Below are 17,929 nucleotides of genomic sequence, written 5' to 3'. Positions count from 1 at the left end.
CTCTTGCCTTGCATTGCGTCATCTCTTTGAGATGGAAAGCTCCATTGAAGCACAAAGATATCCAATGAACAAATGTGGAGACAAAACAAAGAATTTGGGTGAAGGTTGTCTGCTAGAAAACAGTTGAACTACCATTATATAAGGTGCATAGGGAACAAATGCAATTATTAAAAGACTTTTGGGCTCAAGAATGTTTAGATTTGATTAGAGAGAAGGGCATGTGTAAACAAACATTGAGTCTTTAGTACTCTATCCTCTAGTTGATGTTAAAACAATTTGAATTGCTTGTATGTGCAAACAATTTGGAACTGTTAATTGATGAGGCTTTATGGATGGATGGACACAAAATGCGTTGACCTAGAAGGATGAAATGTGAGATTTGCTAGATTATGGACCATTCAATAAAGTAGTACCCATACAATTTGAAGATCAGTAGCACACAAGTACTCTTTTTGTAGTTATTGAAGCCATATATTGCATCTCTAGGTAGTTGTTGAAATCAAAGATGAGGTTGAAGCCAAATACTCTTTGACCCAAAAGGACATCCCATCACACAATGTTGATGATGTAGTGAAAGGGGACACTTTGTGGGAGACAACTTGAATCAGCAAACATAGTGCAATCATTCTGGAAATGGTATGGACTTGTTGACCATGAACAAATGCTTGAAACAAAAGTCTATTGATTGGTACAAGGCATAATAAGTAGTGCTTGTCGCTTTTGCCTAAGCAAAGAAGACAATATACTTAGACTTACGTACAAATAATAAAGGCTTTGTGACGCAAGCGCCAAAAGGGAGAATAATATGGTCATTAAATGATGCCACTTATATATGTGTGGTCACAAATCAATTATAATCCAAGAAAAATATTGCATGATGTTGGTGAATAGATTTGTCATTATGAGTACTTCAAAATTGACCTTGTTTTCCTTTTGAGCAGTGACGACCGTACTAGCAGGTTAAGAGATTGCAATCATATCACAATCTTCCTTTGCGTTCAAGAGGGATAATTCCCTCATTTGATGGGTTTGTATTTAAGTACCAAAAAGAGACAAGACAAAACTAAAGAAAGTGTATAACTGAAACTCCAACAATAGATACACAAATACTATTTGAGATTAACAATGGATAATGATTAGTAAGGGTTTTTTAGCACACAACACAATGCTAACAAAATAAGGATAACAAACCTTGACATTCAAAAAGATAGGCTATGCCAAAACATTTAGACTAAGATTCTAAGAAATTAGTGCATTTCATCACATCAATTGCATTGATTAGAACCATTTGATTCCACCAATATATAATGAGGTTACCGATTTAACATATGAAATATTAGTAATACAAATTATCTCTTTGAAAATATGCAAATTCAAAATCAAATTTGTTACATAGTGTAAAGCTAAAAGTTTCTTTGGACATTTCTCCATTGTATCCACTTCATAAAAAAAACATTTTTACAATACAAATAACCTTTCTATTTATAGGCTCTCATTGATAACTAACTTGCAACCACTTAAAGATAACTATCTAGGTGAGCACAGTGCATAAATACCTAAGTGATCAATTAGAGTAATTACCTATTTGAAGACAAGTTTAGATTTGCGTAATTTTTACAAATTTTAAGCCCAAATTCTAAATCTAAAGTAACGATAAGTGACATAAGTCAGTTTTTCAAAAGTCCACCCCAAAGTCAGTTCATAGTTTAAAACTATGAACTGCATATTCATCTATACTTGCTTTGTTTGTCCTTGTAACCATCTAACAATCAATTCTGTGAATAAATAATCTTAAGTTTCTATTCAAAGATGAAAAAGCTCTTTGTTTGTACTATTTAATTATTTGTATTCAAAATATTGATGCGTCAACAACCTTCATTATTTATACTTTTCTAGAAAGTACCATCATTAGATTTAATTTTCCCATTGACCTCAAAATTGTCGCCAAATACCTTTTCCCTATATAAACTGTTGATTTTTCAGATTGTTTGTGATGGGATATTGTATATATTAATTGGATGATAAGGGAGGGAGAATAATTCTTGCTTTATATTTATCTGTGGTGTCCCTTCACTGAGGGTCACTCCTCTTCCCTTAATAATTAAATAATACAATAATCATATTATTATATAATAATAATTATAGTATTATACAATATAATAATTATATAATATAATCATTATATTATAATTATATCAGTATAAATTATATTATCAGATACTTTTTATTATTATGTTAGCTTGAAGAATTCTGCAATAGATACAATAGCATTAACACTCCCTCTTAGCTAGGGGAGTCCTTGGTATATGAGTTATTTAGTAATATGCACCATGGCTACTCGCAAAGAGTGGGTCTATCATGGCTACTTCTATGAATGGAAATATAAATGTAAATGAACACCAATGCTCATCATGGAATCCCTCAACATCATGTCATCATCTCATCATGACGTTCACCATGGCTACTCCTAGATGGTAAATCAACAGAAGTGTTGAGTCAAGGATTCTCTCACATGACCTCCACCATGGATGCTCCTCAGGGGTGGGGCCATCATGGTTACTCCCATGAATAGAAACTCAAATGAGCACAAGTGCCCATCACAGATCACTCAACATGATGTCGTCATTTCATAATGATGTTCAACATGGCTGCTTCAGATGTTGAATAAACACAAGTGCTAAGCCATGGATTCTCTCATATGACATCCACCATGGCTACTTCTAGAGGGTGGCACAAGGGTTTTCACATTAAACTTCTCCCTTACAGAGAAGAATGCATTAACAAGGGATTACACCTCAAACTTGTCCCTCACAAAGAATAATTCATTAACAAATGATTGCACCTCAAACATGTCCCTCACAAAGAAGAATTCATTAACAAGGGATTGCACCTCAAACTCCTCCCTCCAAGAGAAGAATTCATTGACAAAGGTTGGCACCTCAAGTTTCGTCTTAGAGAAAAATGCACTACAAGGGCTTGCACCTCAAATTTCTCCAGCTCAAAGAAAAATACACTACAAGGGCTCACACCTCAAATTTCTCCAGCTTAGAGAAAAATGTAGTATGAGGTTTGACAACTAAGATTTCTCCGCCTTAGAGGAAAATGCACTATGGTATATCTCAATGGATCACCGGTGTTGAGACTCCCTCTTAGCAAAGGCTTCATTTTCGACAGCTCCACACGTCTTGAAAATGCACAAACTTTACTTTGGCAAGAGGCTTGGTGACAATATAGGTTGTCTATTCTTCAGTGAATAACATAAACATTCTTTTGCACCAGATCTCTAATATAGTAATATTTGATCTTGACATGCTTTGTTCTGTCATGAAACAGATCGTTGGAGTGTGCATCACTCTTGGTGAATCCAAGCATCCATCTATCCATGAATATCATAAACTAGGTGTTAGCGTAAAGGTAACTCAAGGAGATCCTTTAGCTGCTCCCTTTGAAGCATCAATTATCTGCATCAACCTCCTAACCTTCTTATCTATGGTTGCCTCTAATGGATTACCAGATTCCCTCTTTTGAAGAAACTTCTCCAGCTACCAACTCAGGCTCATAGTAGCAATAATCATTTTGTGATATTGCTATTAGGATTTAACTATGTAGTTTTTGAGTCAAACTCATTGACCCATATTTCATGAATAGTGATTCTTAAGAATCCATCTCTCATGAGAATAAATGGAACACTTAGCACACATTTGATCTAGGTGATGCTCATAGAGTTGAAGCACGGGGACTTCTTGGGAGGTCGCCCATCCCAATATTTACTCTAGCTTGAGCACGCTTAACTATGGAGTTTCCTCCATGGTTAAACCCATTGCTTGCAACCGCATTTGCAAAACCTTCACCAAGTGTTGTGGCTTATGAACCATTCATTAGAAAGATGTAAGAGGGAGGGTACTTGAGATAAAGATGTTGGAACCTGAGAAGATCCATATCGATTCTAGTGATGAGGAGCACAATCAAAAAAGTCTACTACTATGGCACCTCCTGCTATAGACACATTAGTTTCCATTGCACTTCCTGACTTTGCTCCTTTGTTAGATGAGTCATGAGATTCACCATTGATACAGTCGTGGATGCACTCATTGTAGAGCAGGCACCTTCTTTGAGGATTCAACATTGATAACACAAGCTCTACCTATCTCGTCAGCCGCCCTTACGTTCTCGTCAGTGGACCAGTGTTAGAGTTTTGAGAGTGTGTTTGATGCATACTCCATGACTACCTCCTCTGTGACAGTTTCATTCATAGCAATGATGGATACCATTCCAACACAATTTGAGAAGTTCATGGCTGAGGTTAACTTTGTTAACATTGTCTTGTTAACAGAAAGATTAATAATACACTTCATGTCTTGTTAACATTGTCTTTGTCATTTGATATATTTCTGTTATAATGAAATAGTTGTTGAATGCGGGCATATCTCTTTTAAGAGAACTATGAAGTTTATTCACAAAGCATTGCTGCTTGAACTCATATCTCATAGATTCTTCATCTCCCTTTATTTATATCCAAGTTTTTTTTTTGTAATCTTTGATTACCCATTTCCTTGTTTTATTATTGCCTGTTCACTGTATATTTGGACACTATTGTGCCACCCATGGAATTCCTTATGTTGTTTGGTTTTTGTTTCTGTCTAAGCCTTCTTTGTTCTGGCATCCAGCTGCTCATACCATTTTCTTGCTTCTCTAGTTGTAAACAGAAGCTTTTTTATACTTGGCCAGTAGCTGGAGTTGGTTTAAAGCCTGGCAGTGGATGATCTTTCGACATATTCAGTTAACCTACTTATTTGTTTCGACATCAAGGTCAATTTGAGATATAGGAATCTAATTTATTCAATGAGACAATTCTTCTTCCACATTCTTGTCTTCAAGTCTCTTATTTTTTTTCTTTATTTTCTTCCATTGCTAGTATATATTGAATTTGTCATCTGATTTTGTTGTTTCTATTCATGTAAAATGCTATAAACTTATTCTATGCTCATTCCTGCTATATGCATCCATCAATGTAAAGCTACTCCAGGCATGAAATGTTCATATGTAAAAGATATATTTAGAACTGAATCTTTTATGTTACCACTGTTTGCTATGCATAACAGAGATATAAGCATCTGAATTATGTTACTGCTATCTGCTATGCATCACAGAGATATAAGCATCAGAATTATGCTACCACTGTCTGCTATGCACCACAGAGATATAAGTATATGTACATATATCCATATTAATGTATGCATACATATACGTATGCTTACACCTCTGTCATGCATCAGGATTATTGACAGTAAGGAAAGCATATTGTTGACCAACTTATATTGGTCAGGCTTCATGTTATCAGTGACTTTAATGTCTTGCTCCCGTGCTTTGCCTTTATCATATGTTGATTACTATCGAGAACTTGATGTGTTATCGGGCGGTGGATTATAAACTTGTTTTGGGCAGTTATTAGTAACTAACATGCCTCCGAAGAATGGGACATGACTCTTCGGAGTCATGTTCTTCTCTACCTATATATATACTTGCTCACTGCCACAGGGAAAAGCATCAATCCAAGGCATCCGAGTACCTGCAGATAAATATCAGTATTATTTAATATTATTGTTATCACCTTCACCTCTGTTGTTATACAGCGATCCAGTACATTAGCCATTACTGAAGGAGGAAGACTGTCAAAGATTTTGCTATGAGTCAGAGTTAGAGATAAGTACTTGTATTCTGCATAATTTAACTAAGAACTTATCTACAAGCATTATTTTGTAATTGTTTATCTATCAGAGATCCACTATATTTAACAAGAACAACCATATGTACTCATCAATGTAAGCATGGTTAAAACTCTTTGTTTACAACTCCAAAATAATTTTAACATCATACTAAGTATTTACAACTTTTTACTAACTTCACGATAAATGTTTATATGCAATTTATAAACCAAGACCCTTCTTGTATTTGATTGATTCTCAAGGCTTTTCAGCTCTCTTTTATCTACAATTAAATAAATTCTGCAATGTAAACTATCATTGTTAGACACACTATTGTAGAGATCACATCACATATTCGAGGCAACTAAGCTGGCTTATTTCCTCATCAATTTTATTGATCAAACCTTCTTTCCTCTATCACAACTGAAGTCAATCTCTATTTGTAGTATGTACCCTTCCATATTTTATGTGATATTTTATGTGATAGCTGAACTGTGGCTTAATGATTCAAACATGTGTCTAATTTTATGATTTAAAATGCAATTCCAACTTTCATGCCTCAAAGATAATTATTTTGGCATTCAAGGGTTGTTATTCTGTAGAACAATGATTATTTGGTCTAATATCTGTAATCAACACCACTAATGAAATGTATGAACTCTTGCGGATTCTGTTGATATGGTTCCAGAGAGTCAACAAATTTAGTTGTTTTCTGTAAGCTATGCTCTTAAATTAGTAGGCATACTGTATTTATAACTCGAGCTTCATCATAATAATCTTGTCATGTTTACAGGGAGGTTGCCACACTTTCACGATTGCAGCATCAGCATGTTGTTCGTTACTACCAGGTCTGTTTTTAGGTTTACTTTTAATGTTGCTTAGTTTTCTGTACTCTCTTGTTGTTTCAATCAGCTGTCCCTTTTTTGTTGTACATTCTTTAAAGATCGAACTCAATGATGCTATCCATAGTTTGTAGACTTGGACTTAAGGAGTACTCGATAAGACCAAAATGTTTGGCTTAGAAGCTTAATAAAAACATTTTTTAAAGATAATTCAGTTACAAAATGCATCAAATGAGTCTTGGAAACCACGAGAAAGCATTATACACTAAATTCGACTCTTTGATACATACAGATCACATATCGCATCATCATGCACAATCCAATAATGGATACCTATGTTACCAGTTTGTAGGTGTAAGAGGCCAAGTCGCAGATTGGTTCAATCCTAGTTTGTGGTCCAATTCGAGTCCACTATGGATCTAACCCCAACCCATTGGTCTAGCCCTATCAAACTCGGGGCAAATTTTGTCCTAGAAAGCTCTAAACTGTCATATTTATGATTTGAATTTTCTAGCTTTTTACCAAATTTGGGTTTTAATGCAAGAAGTTAATTCTGCTTCCCTGAATTCTAATTTATGGCATTGTGTGATTTTTTAGCTTTTGTATCAAATTTGGATTTTAATGCAAAAAGCTAATCCTGGTCCATTGAACCCTAATTTATGGCATTCAAAATAACTAAAAGATAAAACCAAACTCATTTTCCATATTGAGAATGAGAAACAAAGATATTTTTCTTCATTGCTGAACTTATTTTTTTTGCTTTCCGTTTAACAAATAGAGTTGGAGACTGATTATTGAATGCTCCAAGCTGGTTGATATGCTATTCTTACACATTTTCTAGTGTTGGTTTGATTAATAGAGTTAGAGATTGATTAGTGAATGCTCCAAGCTATTTGATATGCTATTCTTACACATTTTCTAGTGTTGGTTTGATTTATGAGTAGTTGGTTTGTTTCATTAGTAGTGGTTCACATGAACTACTACTCATGAAACATGGGTCAATGAGTTTGACCAAAAAAACCACATAGTTGAATGCTGATAGCAATTTCACAATTTGACTTCTTGTGGAAAATATCTCCTACTTATCAATTAATGAGCTTAAGGGGCTTTCTAATGAATGTCATCAGGTCCAACACTTATTGAAGGTTTTGCAAAAGGGGTTGTAAACATGAAGGAAACTCTGGTTAAGCATGCTCGAGTTGGAGTAGTACTGGATAGGTGAACTCTTGGGAAGTCTTGGTACTTCACCTTTGTGAGCATCACCTAGATGCAATGAGTGATAATTGTTCCATTCATTATCATGAGAGATGGGTTCTTGTGAACTACTGCTCATGATACATAGGTGAATGAGTTTGACTCAAAAAACTACAAAGTTGAATCTCGATAGAAATATTACAATTCGACGTGCGATGGAAAATCTCTTAGTAACTAGTTGATGAGCTTAAGGGGCTTTATAATGAATGGTTCATAAGGCACAAGAATTGTTGAAGATGTTGCGAGTAGAGTGGGCTTAACCATGGAATAGTTAATTGTACTCCAGTTGGATTAGTATTGGGATGGGTGACCTTCTTGGAAGTCCTGACGCTTCACCTCTCTGAGCATTACCTAGATGTAATGAGTGTAATATTTTGAAGATGATCTCTGTCCGAAGGTATTCTTGGTCCAAAGGAGATCTTGGCCTGAAGGCTATCTTGGTCCGAAGGAAATTTGGGTTTGGAGGCGATCTCGGACCAAAGGCTATCTTGGTTTGAAGGAGATTTGGGTCCGAAGCCGATCTCGGCTTGAAGGCAATCTTTTTCCAAAGGTAATCTTGGTCCAAAGGCGATGTCGGCTCGAAGGTATTCTTGGTTTGAAGGTGATCTCAATATGAAGGTAATCTTGGTCCGAGGGCTATCTCGGCCCAAAAGCGATCTCTCTACGAAGGTAATATCGGTCCAAAGGCCATCTCAGTCGAAGGCTATCTCGGTCCGAAGGGGACCTTGGTTCGAAGGGGATCTCGGTGCCACTAGTCATATGGTGGGTTTCTTGGCTCCACCAACACCTACGGTGGAACTTGCTTCTGGGATATTGATGTTAGGCATGGGAATAATAGTGTTGCCAAGAACACAGAGACAGATAATAGCTTGGTTCCGAGAAGACTTCCAACAATGATAGTGCAAGAATGGACACCAAAATATCAACAATACTAGAAGTAAATTTAGATACAAATAATGACTTCAGATTACAAAGGCATTAGTCAAGACTCGAGCAAATATAGATCAGAGGGAATATAGATCAATCTCCTAAATGATGATGATTAACATATTTGGTGCATAAGTGAAATATCAGAGTGATATTTCCAACGACAAAATATGGTGGCTCTAAACCACTAAAACTGGAATAGGCAAGAATAGGGAGGGTCTTCCACCTTCAAAATTGTGCACAAACTTCCTTAGCCTTCAACTTGCGAAAATATAAAGAGTGAAATCCAATCCATACTCCATTACAATGCCCAAACATCTCCTTACAAAGGCCTCCAAGAAGCATCTAGAGTTTTACAATAGCCCAACAATATTTTTATTTTATTACTTTACTAATTTGGGCCCCACATGTACTAATTAAAATAATTAATGAAAGGCCCTTTATTATTTAATTTTAATTTTTGGGACCAATTAATTAATTAATTAATTAAATTAAATTATTACATTAAAATTGGGGACATCACAATGAGTGCCAAGTTTTCCATTTATTCTTATGAGAGATGGGTGGTTGTGAACCACTACTCATAAAACATGGGTTAATGAGTTTGACTAAAAAAACCTACATAGTTGAATCTGCATTGCACTATTACAATTCTAATTATGGTTTATTAAGAATCATCTCTAACTATTAATTGTAAATGTGGCATTCAAGTTACTCTATTCTAAAATCATACAATTAATTCTTAAGGGAGTGGTATCTCCATTGAGCTGATATCATACCAAATGTTACATATCACATATCATATGACATCTAAGCCCGTGGTTCATGCAATGATAATACAAGAGCTGCGAGAGTTGAGGAAAGTCGCTTCTTTCCTCCTATATGGTAATAAGTGGGAGGAAACAAGAAGGAAATTAGAGGAGGAACTAGTATGGAGTAATAGTTTGAACCATGAAGCTGTCCATGCCATGAGATAGCCTATTATTTATTACGTCGACATAGTTATTTGATGCATATACATCTGACAGTGGAAAATCGTTGTTCAATATTTGGATATTGTCATGCCTCCATTTTAAGATAGAATTTTAATAATAATTTGATAATACAATATTTTTAAATAAATAATGATGATAAAATCATATTAAGATTATTATAAAAATATAAAATTAGAAATAATAATTAAATAATTATAATTGTTGATGTTTTGGTAGCTTTAGCAGGATAAACCTATGAGATCAAAAAGAAATTAATAGAATTACAATGATTCATATATATATATATATATATATATATATATATATATATATATATATATATATATATATATATATATATATATATATATATATATCATATGGATGAATAGACCCATGAAGGGACATGACTCTTCTCTTGGTTTATTCCTCATATAAATACAAAAGGATGTTGTCATTGGAAAACATATACTAGAGATTATGGAAGTGCTATTACCTCTGCAACGATCTTGAAAAATCAACATGGCATCAGAGCTTAGTTGTAGATGTACAAAAGCCAGAAAGGAAGAATGAGATCATTTGTAGAGAGATCCTATCACAAAAATTATAAGGACATAATAGAAAATTGGAAATCACCAGCTATCAGGGGTTAGAACAGTCAACCATCGAATGTAGGGAATTAGAAGAGTGGAACTTTGAAAGTGTCAGTTTGGGTGAGGGAGATGAAGCATCTATTCTCTTGTCTCATAGTTCTTCAAGGCCAAGAAGACCCTGTGAAATACATCGCTACCATTAGAGAGGATGCACATAAGTTCCTTGTTCTTAGTGGTAGCCATGATGGAGCTATAATGATGTGGCGCATGAGAACCAACTTGGTTCGAAATGGTGATGATGGGTAGGATTATCTTATGACTCACATTAATGTGTACAATCATTGTTTAGGCATTGAAAGTTATTGTCGGTAGGGTGTATGACAGTGTGTTGGTGACTTTGAGTGGGAGTAATTATTCTGCAACATTGTCTTGTTGTTCTCTGCGATTCTCATGATTGAAGGGTGTTTTTTTGTGTAATGTTGAAGTGTTAAACGTTGTAGGATTTTCTATGGAGGATCACTGTTCTTTTGCAGAGCATGATGATCCTAGAAAAAGCCACCTTTGAATACTACATGGATTACTGCATGTAGGCCAATAGGGTGCTCCCAACCTAGGGCAAATTCATACAAGATACCTCTTTGTGCTTTGAACTATCCGGTTGTGTCGATTTGTGCTTATTATATATGCATCTTATAATGCCTGCCTAGAAGAATTCCTTTATTATTGCAATTCCATGTGGTGAACAAGCAGATGCATAAAACTTTAGAACATAAGGAAACAATCCTGTTAACATACAGAGACAAGTATGAGTAACATGGAGAAATAATTATCTGCAATTGATAAAGATAGGGTAATTTTAGAAGATCAAACAACTAATATTTGCGATAGATGGAGTGTGTATTTAATTATCTCCATGTGGCAAGTAAAAGATCCAAGGTGATTCAAAGAGGATAGATACTCTGGTTCATTAAGAATGATTGGAAAGTAGAATGTAGTTTGTAATAGTAAATTTATATCTTGCAAATTTGTTGGGAAAGCGAGACAACACATAGAGGAGGAGACATTATTGCACAAGTCAAATTTGTTTCATGCACTAGGGTTACATAGTGGGGTGCTGTTACCTAAATTTTCGCCCCTGGCTGAATTTAGGTAGAACTGCTGTTATGTCAATCAATGGTGCATTTTTTGCTTGAACCAAATAAAAGAGTTAGATTTGCAGCAAATTGAAGTGTTCTAAAGCAACAAGGATACATATGCAATACATCATTTTGGTCATAAATATGAATAAAAATGAAGCAGCAGCTACAAACTCTACCATCAATAGCAGCAAAGTAAGCATTTAGAAGTTTCAAATACCATCAGCAAAAGTACATCTGCAACAACTGTAAGAGGAAGGAAACAAAGTTTTTCCTGTATAAAACTTTACCCCAAGGTTTTAGATCTAAAGAGAAATTATCAAAGAGCTTCTAGATTTTTGGAAACGATCACAACAAGCTTCATATTTTTTTTTCTTCTGTAAGTTGTATTGTATTTTTTAATAATATTTATGAATGATATTTTATAAATCATTTATTTGATATTATTTAAAAAATACAAAATATGGAAATTGGCTTTTAAAATAAAATTAAAAGTTTTATTTTGTATCATTTAATAAAAATTTATTATATAGTTTATAAACTATTATTTTTAATGAACATTATTATATTAATAATATTGTTAAGTGATTTAATTATCACTCAATAAATATTATTAATAAAATTATTTTTGTTTAAATAATAAATAATATCTTACCTAATAATTGTTAAATAACTGTATTAAATACTTTATAGTTCCATAATTTATATTTATTAAGTAAATAGATTATAATTTTTTTAATAATTATTACTTAAAGTGCAAGATAAAATATTTACATAGTAACACAGGGACGTGTGCCCTCCCTTTTGGCCCCACATCTCAGAGACTTCAATGTACTGGGGACTTGGGGACTTTGTACCTCGTCCCCAATGGCACCACCAGATTCTGCCACCTCCATCAAGGATGGGGGACAATATGAAGTTGACTATTTGCAGATTCAACTATTTATGTTTAATGTTTGATGTTCCAATTCATTGCAATGTTCAAGTATTTACACTTTTACATCTTTATATCTAATATTGCGGATACATATTTTCATAACTAGCATTTTAAGTACCATAGGCATATATATATTCCCTCGCCATCCCCTCATTGTCCCCAAATTAAGGCCCATCTATCCCCCTGTCACGGAAACTTGTCCTTCCATTCCGCTGTCCCCCCGTCCCCAGGGCGGTGTAACTATGGATATTTATTTTTATCTCTAAAAGTCAAACATAGATATTTTGGAGAGTTATGAAAAGGTGTCTAAGGTCATATTGATGGGATTTGAAGGTCATAAAGTTATTACTTTTCAAAGACTTTTTGTGCCATATTTTGAGAGATAAGAGAGCATTAATGAGGGGTATTTATGTTGATATTGTTGAGGCATGACTTTTGAGGCCACATGCACACTTTTTGTAGACTATATAGCAACTCGAAATTGGCCGTGAAGGCTGAATTCGACCAAGGAGTGGTTGTTTGCATTTATGATGTAGTTGAAGTGAAAAGGCATAAGAATGAGCTTGAGGCTCATTTGTAAGGGTTCTGAGTTTTTTGTAAAGGAGCATTGTTGTGATTTCTTTTCGAATCCTTCATAGTTTGCATATAGATTGTTTTCTAACAATTATGGGAATGCTATTGTCTCACTCTTTAAAACTTCGAATGGAAGAGTTGTTTGAATACCTTTTCTGAGTTTCATCTTCTTGTGTGAAAGGTACTGATTTGTTGTCATTATTGTGATTTATCTTGAGTCCTAAGTGAGAGTCCTTTAGTTTTTAGTATCTGTAAAATGAGTAATTTGTTATCAGAAATTGTATCATGTTTGAACTGTTTCAGGAAGGTTTCATTGTGTTAAGAATATCAATCTCATTTCAAGTTTGGTGCATCACCTTAGTTTTAAGTTTTAATTCTGTTATCCTTATATCTCTTTCCCTCCCAAGTTTTAAGCTATGTTTCAAGAGCAAATAGGTGAAAGCATCTCATAGGAGCCAGCCTAGAATCCAAAGATTTACTCCAATTTTGGTTAACCCAGAGATCCCAGAGTATTTCCTGTAAAATTTTGTGCCTTGTTAGCATGTAGAATTTTAGCTAACTTTCAAACATTAGATCCAGCTAGAAAAGAAAGAACAAACATGGAGTAAAAGAGGCAAAAATAGTACAAGAATGAGAATAATAAACTCTTTCTTATTGATTTACATGCGAATAGAATTACAATATATAGACTTCCTCAAAGAAAAAAGTGGAGAAAAAATGGAATAAAACTGAAAAAACTGAAATATTCCTTAGTTAGCTTACAAACTAAGCAAGTACAGGTTTATCCATAAGTCAAGGATAAAACATGTAAAAAACAACTATCTTTGGAGGCAAGAATAGGAAAACAAATCTTGCTAGCTTTATTGTACTAATAGCTCCCCTTAAGTGCAACTAAGGAGACAAAAGCATAAAGAAAAAAAAAGAGGAAAAAGAGAAAACCCAGTAGGAATAAACCCCCCCCCGCCCCCCCCGCCCCCCAATATATGTATTAGAAAAGCATCTTCTAAGACACAAGAAAAGTGTGAACGACCATCGAATGATAGCTGTCATAGTGTTGAATGAAGAGCCTCCATAGAAACCAGGATGAAAATCAGGATCAATCTGCATGATGCCCCCAACGACACTACTCGAACAATGAGCAGAGAAAACCAGGCAAAACATCTATCAATCGAAGATACAAAAGGCAATATTTTGCATAGGAGCCCCCAAACAATGAATAGATGGCAAACAAAAGCAAAACATCTATCAGTCGAGGATGCAAATGACAAATGAATTTGTATGAGTGACCCTAACGACACTACTCAACCATGCAAGAACAAATTGCTAGTTGAAAATACATGTGCCGATTGTCTACAAAGCTGATCAACTACGGAACCAAGAAAGCATCAACACGAACAATAGAAAACCCTCCAAAATATTGAAATGAAAGACATGATAGGTCCACTAAAGTGGTGTGTCACTAAGAAGAAGATAAAGGCAAGACCCATGCAAAAAGAGCATGATCTTGGCTTGTTAGTGATGGACCGACAAAATTCAGTTCAACCTTTGTTGCCATTACTATTCCATGCAAGTTTCTACTTCCGAGATGAAGGAGAATCTTTGGCTTCCATTTAGAATAGCAATATAGCATCAAACTAGCAAAGGCTGAAAATTTCATTCCTTAAAAGCTCTAAATTTCTTCCGTACCTGCACCAAACAAATTTATTCTCTTTTCTAGCAGCCATGAGCTCTGATACCATGTAAAATTTTGTGCTTTGTTAGCATGTAGAATTTTAGCCAACTTTCAAACTTTAGGTCTAGCTAGAAAAGAAAGAACAAACATAGAGTAAAAGAGGAAAAAATAGAACAAGAATGAGAACAATAAACTCTTTCTTATTGATTTACATGCGAATGGAATTGCAATATATAGACTTCCTCAAAGAAAAAAGTAGAGGAAAAATGGAATAAAATTGAAAAAATAGAAATATTCCGTAGTTAGCTTACAAACTAAGCAAGTACAAGTTTATCCATAAATCAAGGATAAAACAAGTTGTAAAAAAACAACTATTCTTGAAGGCAAAAATAAGAAAACAAATCTTGCTAGTTTTATTACACTAACATTTCCATGTGTCTTGAAGTGACCAAGTTTTAGAACTCATTCAAGTGTGCAACTTTAGAGATAACAGGTACAATTGGTAAAACTCACCATTTAAGAGGATAGGAAACATTGATTGGAGAGGACTTTATTGTAAGTCAAAGCAAGAGTGTTTTCATGGATTTAATAAACATCAAATATAGGAATATATATGGTAATTTAAATATTGTAAATATTCTTGGATAATTATTCTTATTGAATGGTATAATATAAATGCGATCATTATATATATAGAGGGATAAATTTGTACATATATATTAATATATAATATTAGGAAATTTCTAATGGATTGTTTATATATAGATTATTATATAAAATCAAATTTCTAATGTTCTTATATTTAAAATATAATAATATTATTATTGATAATTATTATTAAAGGTGATTTTTATTACTGTAAGAGCTATGTGCCTTGATCTTTTCTTCCAAGAATTTTATTTTAGGAAAAGGGAGATTGAGATTCAAAGGGACCCTAGCATTTCATTATAGGTGACCTTGAAAGAGAGGGAGCAAATAGAGGATATCATTTAGTTAACTTTCAGTGATCTTGATCCTATTGATTCAAAGGAAGTAAACCATGTTGTGATAGATTCTCCAGTGATCAATATAGTATAGAAATCAAGAGGACTATGATTCATGAATATACTTTGTGATTATGTGATTTTAATGGGCCTACCCCCTATGTACGTCATGAGTAAGTGACAACTTCCAAATGACTTTTATTTGTATTTACAAAAGTTATTGAAAGGTGGGGATCTTACAATAACTTAATTTTCTATTCTGATGGATATCTTATGATGTCTATGTAGATCATGATAGATTATACTTTGCATGGTGGATGTTTATATGGTACGCATTATGAAAATGCGTGTGCACATACCTTATAAACATTTTTGACTACATGGTAAATGTAATGCAAATTGATGTTTTGGAGGCCATTACATGGAGTACTTGGTGAATCTTATGCAACTTGATGTCCTGGGTACGATTACTCATAGTACTTGGTGAATATCTTGCATCTTAACATTTTGAAGGCCATTACTCAAAGAGTAGTTGGTGAATTTCATATATTGTTATTTTGGAGACCAATACTAAAATGTGATATCAAAATGGTAAATATCATATTATTGAGTACATGGTGAATATCAAGTGTTGTTATTCTGGAGACCATTACTCGGAGTTTCGCTGAATATCATATGTTGATATTTTGAAGGCCGATACTGTTGAAATCATATTTGATATCAAAATGGTGGACATCTTCTGATGAAAAAATATTTTTAAAATTTGCCATACCTAATATACCAATGGCGTAAAACGTGTCCTATGTGTATCCTCCCTAGCTAAGAGGATGTATTGATGTTTTGGTAGCTTCAGTACAATAAACCTATGAGATCAAAGAGAAATTATTATAAATACAACTATAATTAAGCTTTTCATTATATTAATCATATTGATGAATACACATGTTCCATGAAGGGACACGTCTCTTCTTACGGTTTATTCCTCATATAAATACAAGAGGACATTGCCATTTGGAAAATACATACCATACATTATGGAAGTGCTATTACATCTATAATGATCACGGAAAATCAATAGTAATCTATTACCAATAAATTCATATTTAGTATACGATTTAAAATAATCTAAGTTGCCGATTCGGGTTCGGGTTCGGGGTCGGTTCGTGGGTTCGGGCAACTTTTTTTTTTCTCCATTTGGGTTCGTGGGTGGGTTCGTGAGTATATATATATGCAAAATAAAAAAAAACTCACATAGTTGTAAAAGTAAAACTAAGTCATTCCATAGTATGAATATATCAATGTTACTTGATTATTGATCAATGCCAAATGTCAAAGATAAACATTAAATACTCACTCATTAATCTATGCTAATGTTGTAAATAAAATCATACATTGAATTACTAAAATGCAAAATGGAATTTCAAAACATAGACTACTTCATCAGATTGATAGATAATAAATTATGACTTAATAAAGTTTGAAACTGTGAAACATAGTGATAAATCATAAATGACTCAATGAGTCAATGACAAATGTTTAAACATAGTTTATCAAAGATGCAAATGCCCTTCAAGGGTCAAATGGGTCATCAAAATATGAGGGATCAATGGCTTCATCCTCATCTATATCATTGACATTTTCCACATCATTGGAGTCTAAACCTGTTCCACTAGCCCCAGATGTAGCCACATCCTCCTCCTCGTCCTCCTCAACATCTAGCAAGGCAATTCTAGATATATCTTGGACAGTCATATCCAAGTCAAAAGTCTTAGGTAGTACATCCCACAACTTCTCTGGTCCCTTCTTATATCCTAGATCCTTGCGTGATAGGAGGCGTTAGTTGTTGTGAATAAATACCAAATTCTCTGCGTTCTTCGAACCTAACTGGTTACGCTTCACTGAGTGGATAAAGGAGTATGTACTCCAATTCCGCTCAGCAGCAGAAGAGCTCGCAACCTAGAGAGACAACCAACAAATTTTAAAAAATTAGCTAAGTAATTTTACAATACAATAGGAATTTAAGAGTGCCAATTCGACAAGCTAAGTGGCCATAAGAAAAGGAAAAAAAACTTAAATACATACTTGTGACAAGATCTTAATGGCAAGAGGTTGGAGGTACATATAACTTTCCCCATGTAAGTACCACCATCCAATGGCATCCAATCTACTTTGGTCATTGATTGCATTAGGCTCTGCATTTTTGCTTGAGACAAAATCAACAAACTCTCTTCTAACATTTGATGCCACATCAGGATCACTAAAGAGCCTATTAAGTGCCCTCTTATATTCAGCAGCAACTTCAGGATCTCTATATGGTGCCACTCTACCAGGAA

The 17,929-nt window shown here is 34.2% G+C and overlaps 1 protein-coding gene across 9 annotated transcripts in view; it reads left to right on the top strand.

The window, feature by feature from the left end:
* The window catches only part of GCN2 (protein kinase family protein), a 389,262-nt gene that overhangs the window by 123,348 nt on the left and 247,985 nt on the right, over positions 1-17,929 (top strand). For all 9 annotated transcript variants that reach the window (XR_016364575.1, XR_016364573.1, XR_016364574.1 and 6 more), the window contains exon 12: positions 6,499-6,553. Coding sequence is in view for 6 of the 9 variants with exons in the window: in XM_089829969.1 (XP_089686095.1) it covers positions 6,499-6,553 (55 nt within the window). In the remaining 3 variants the exon portion in view is untranslated. The remainder of the gene's footprint in view (positions 1-6,498; positions 6,554-17,929) is intronic.

Source organism: Cupressus sempervirens, chromosome 5 (genome assembly GCF_028749045.1).
Source record: "Cupressus sempervirens isolate cs-2001-9-10 chromosome 5, ASM2874904v1, whole genome shotgun sequence".
Lineage (NCBI taxonomy): Eukaryota > Viridiplantae > Streptophyta > Pinopsida > Cupressales > Cupressaceae > Cupressus > Cupressus sempervirens.
Note: the sequence above shows the minus strand (reverse complement) of the source record. Positions and strands in the feature narration are given on the sequence as shown.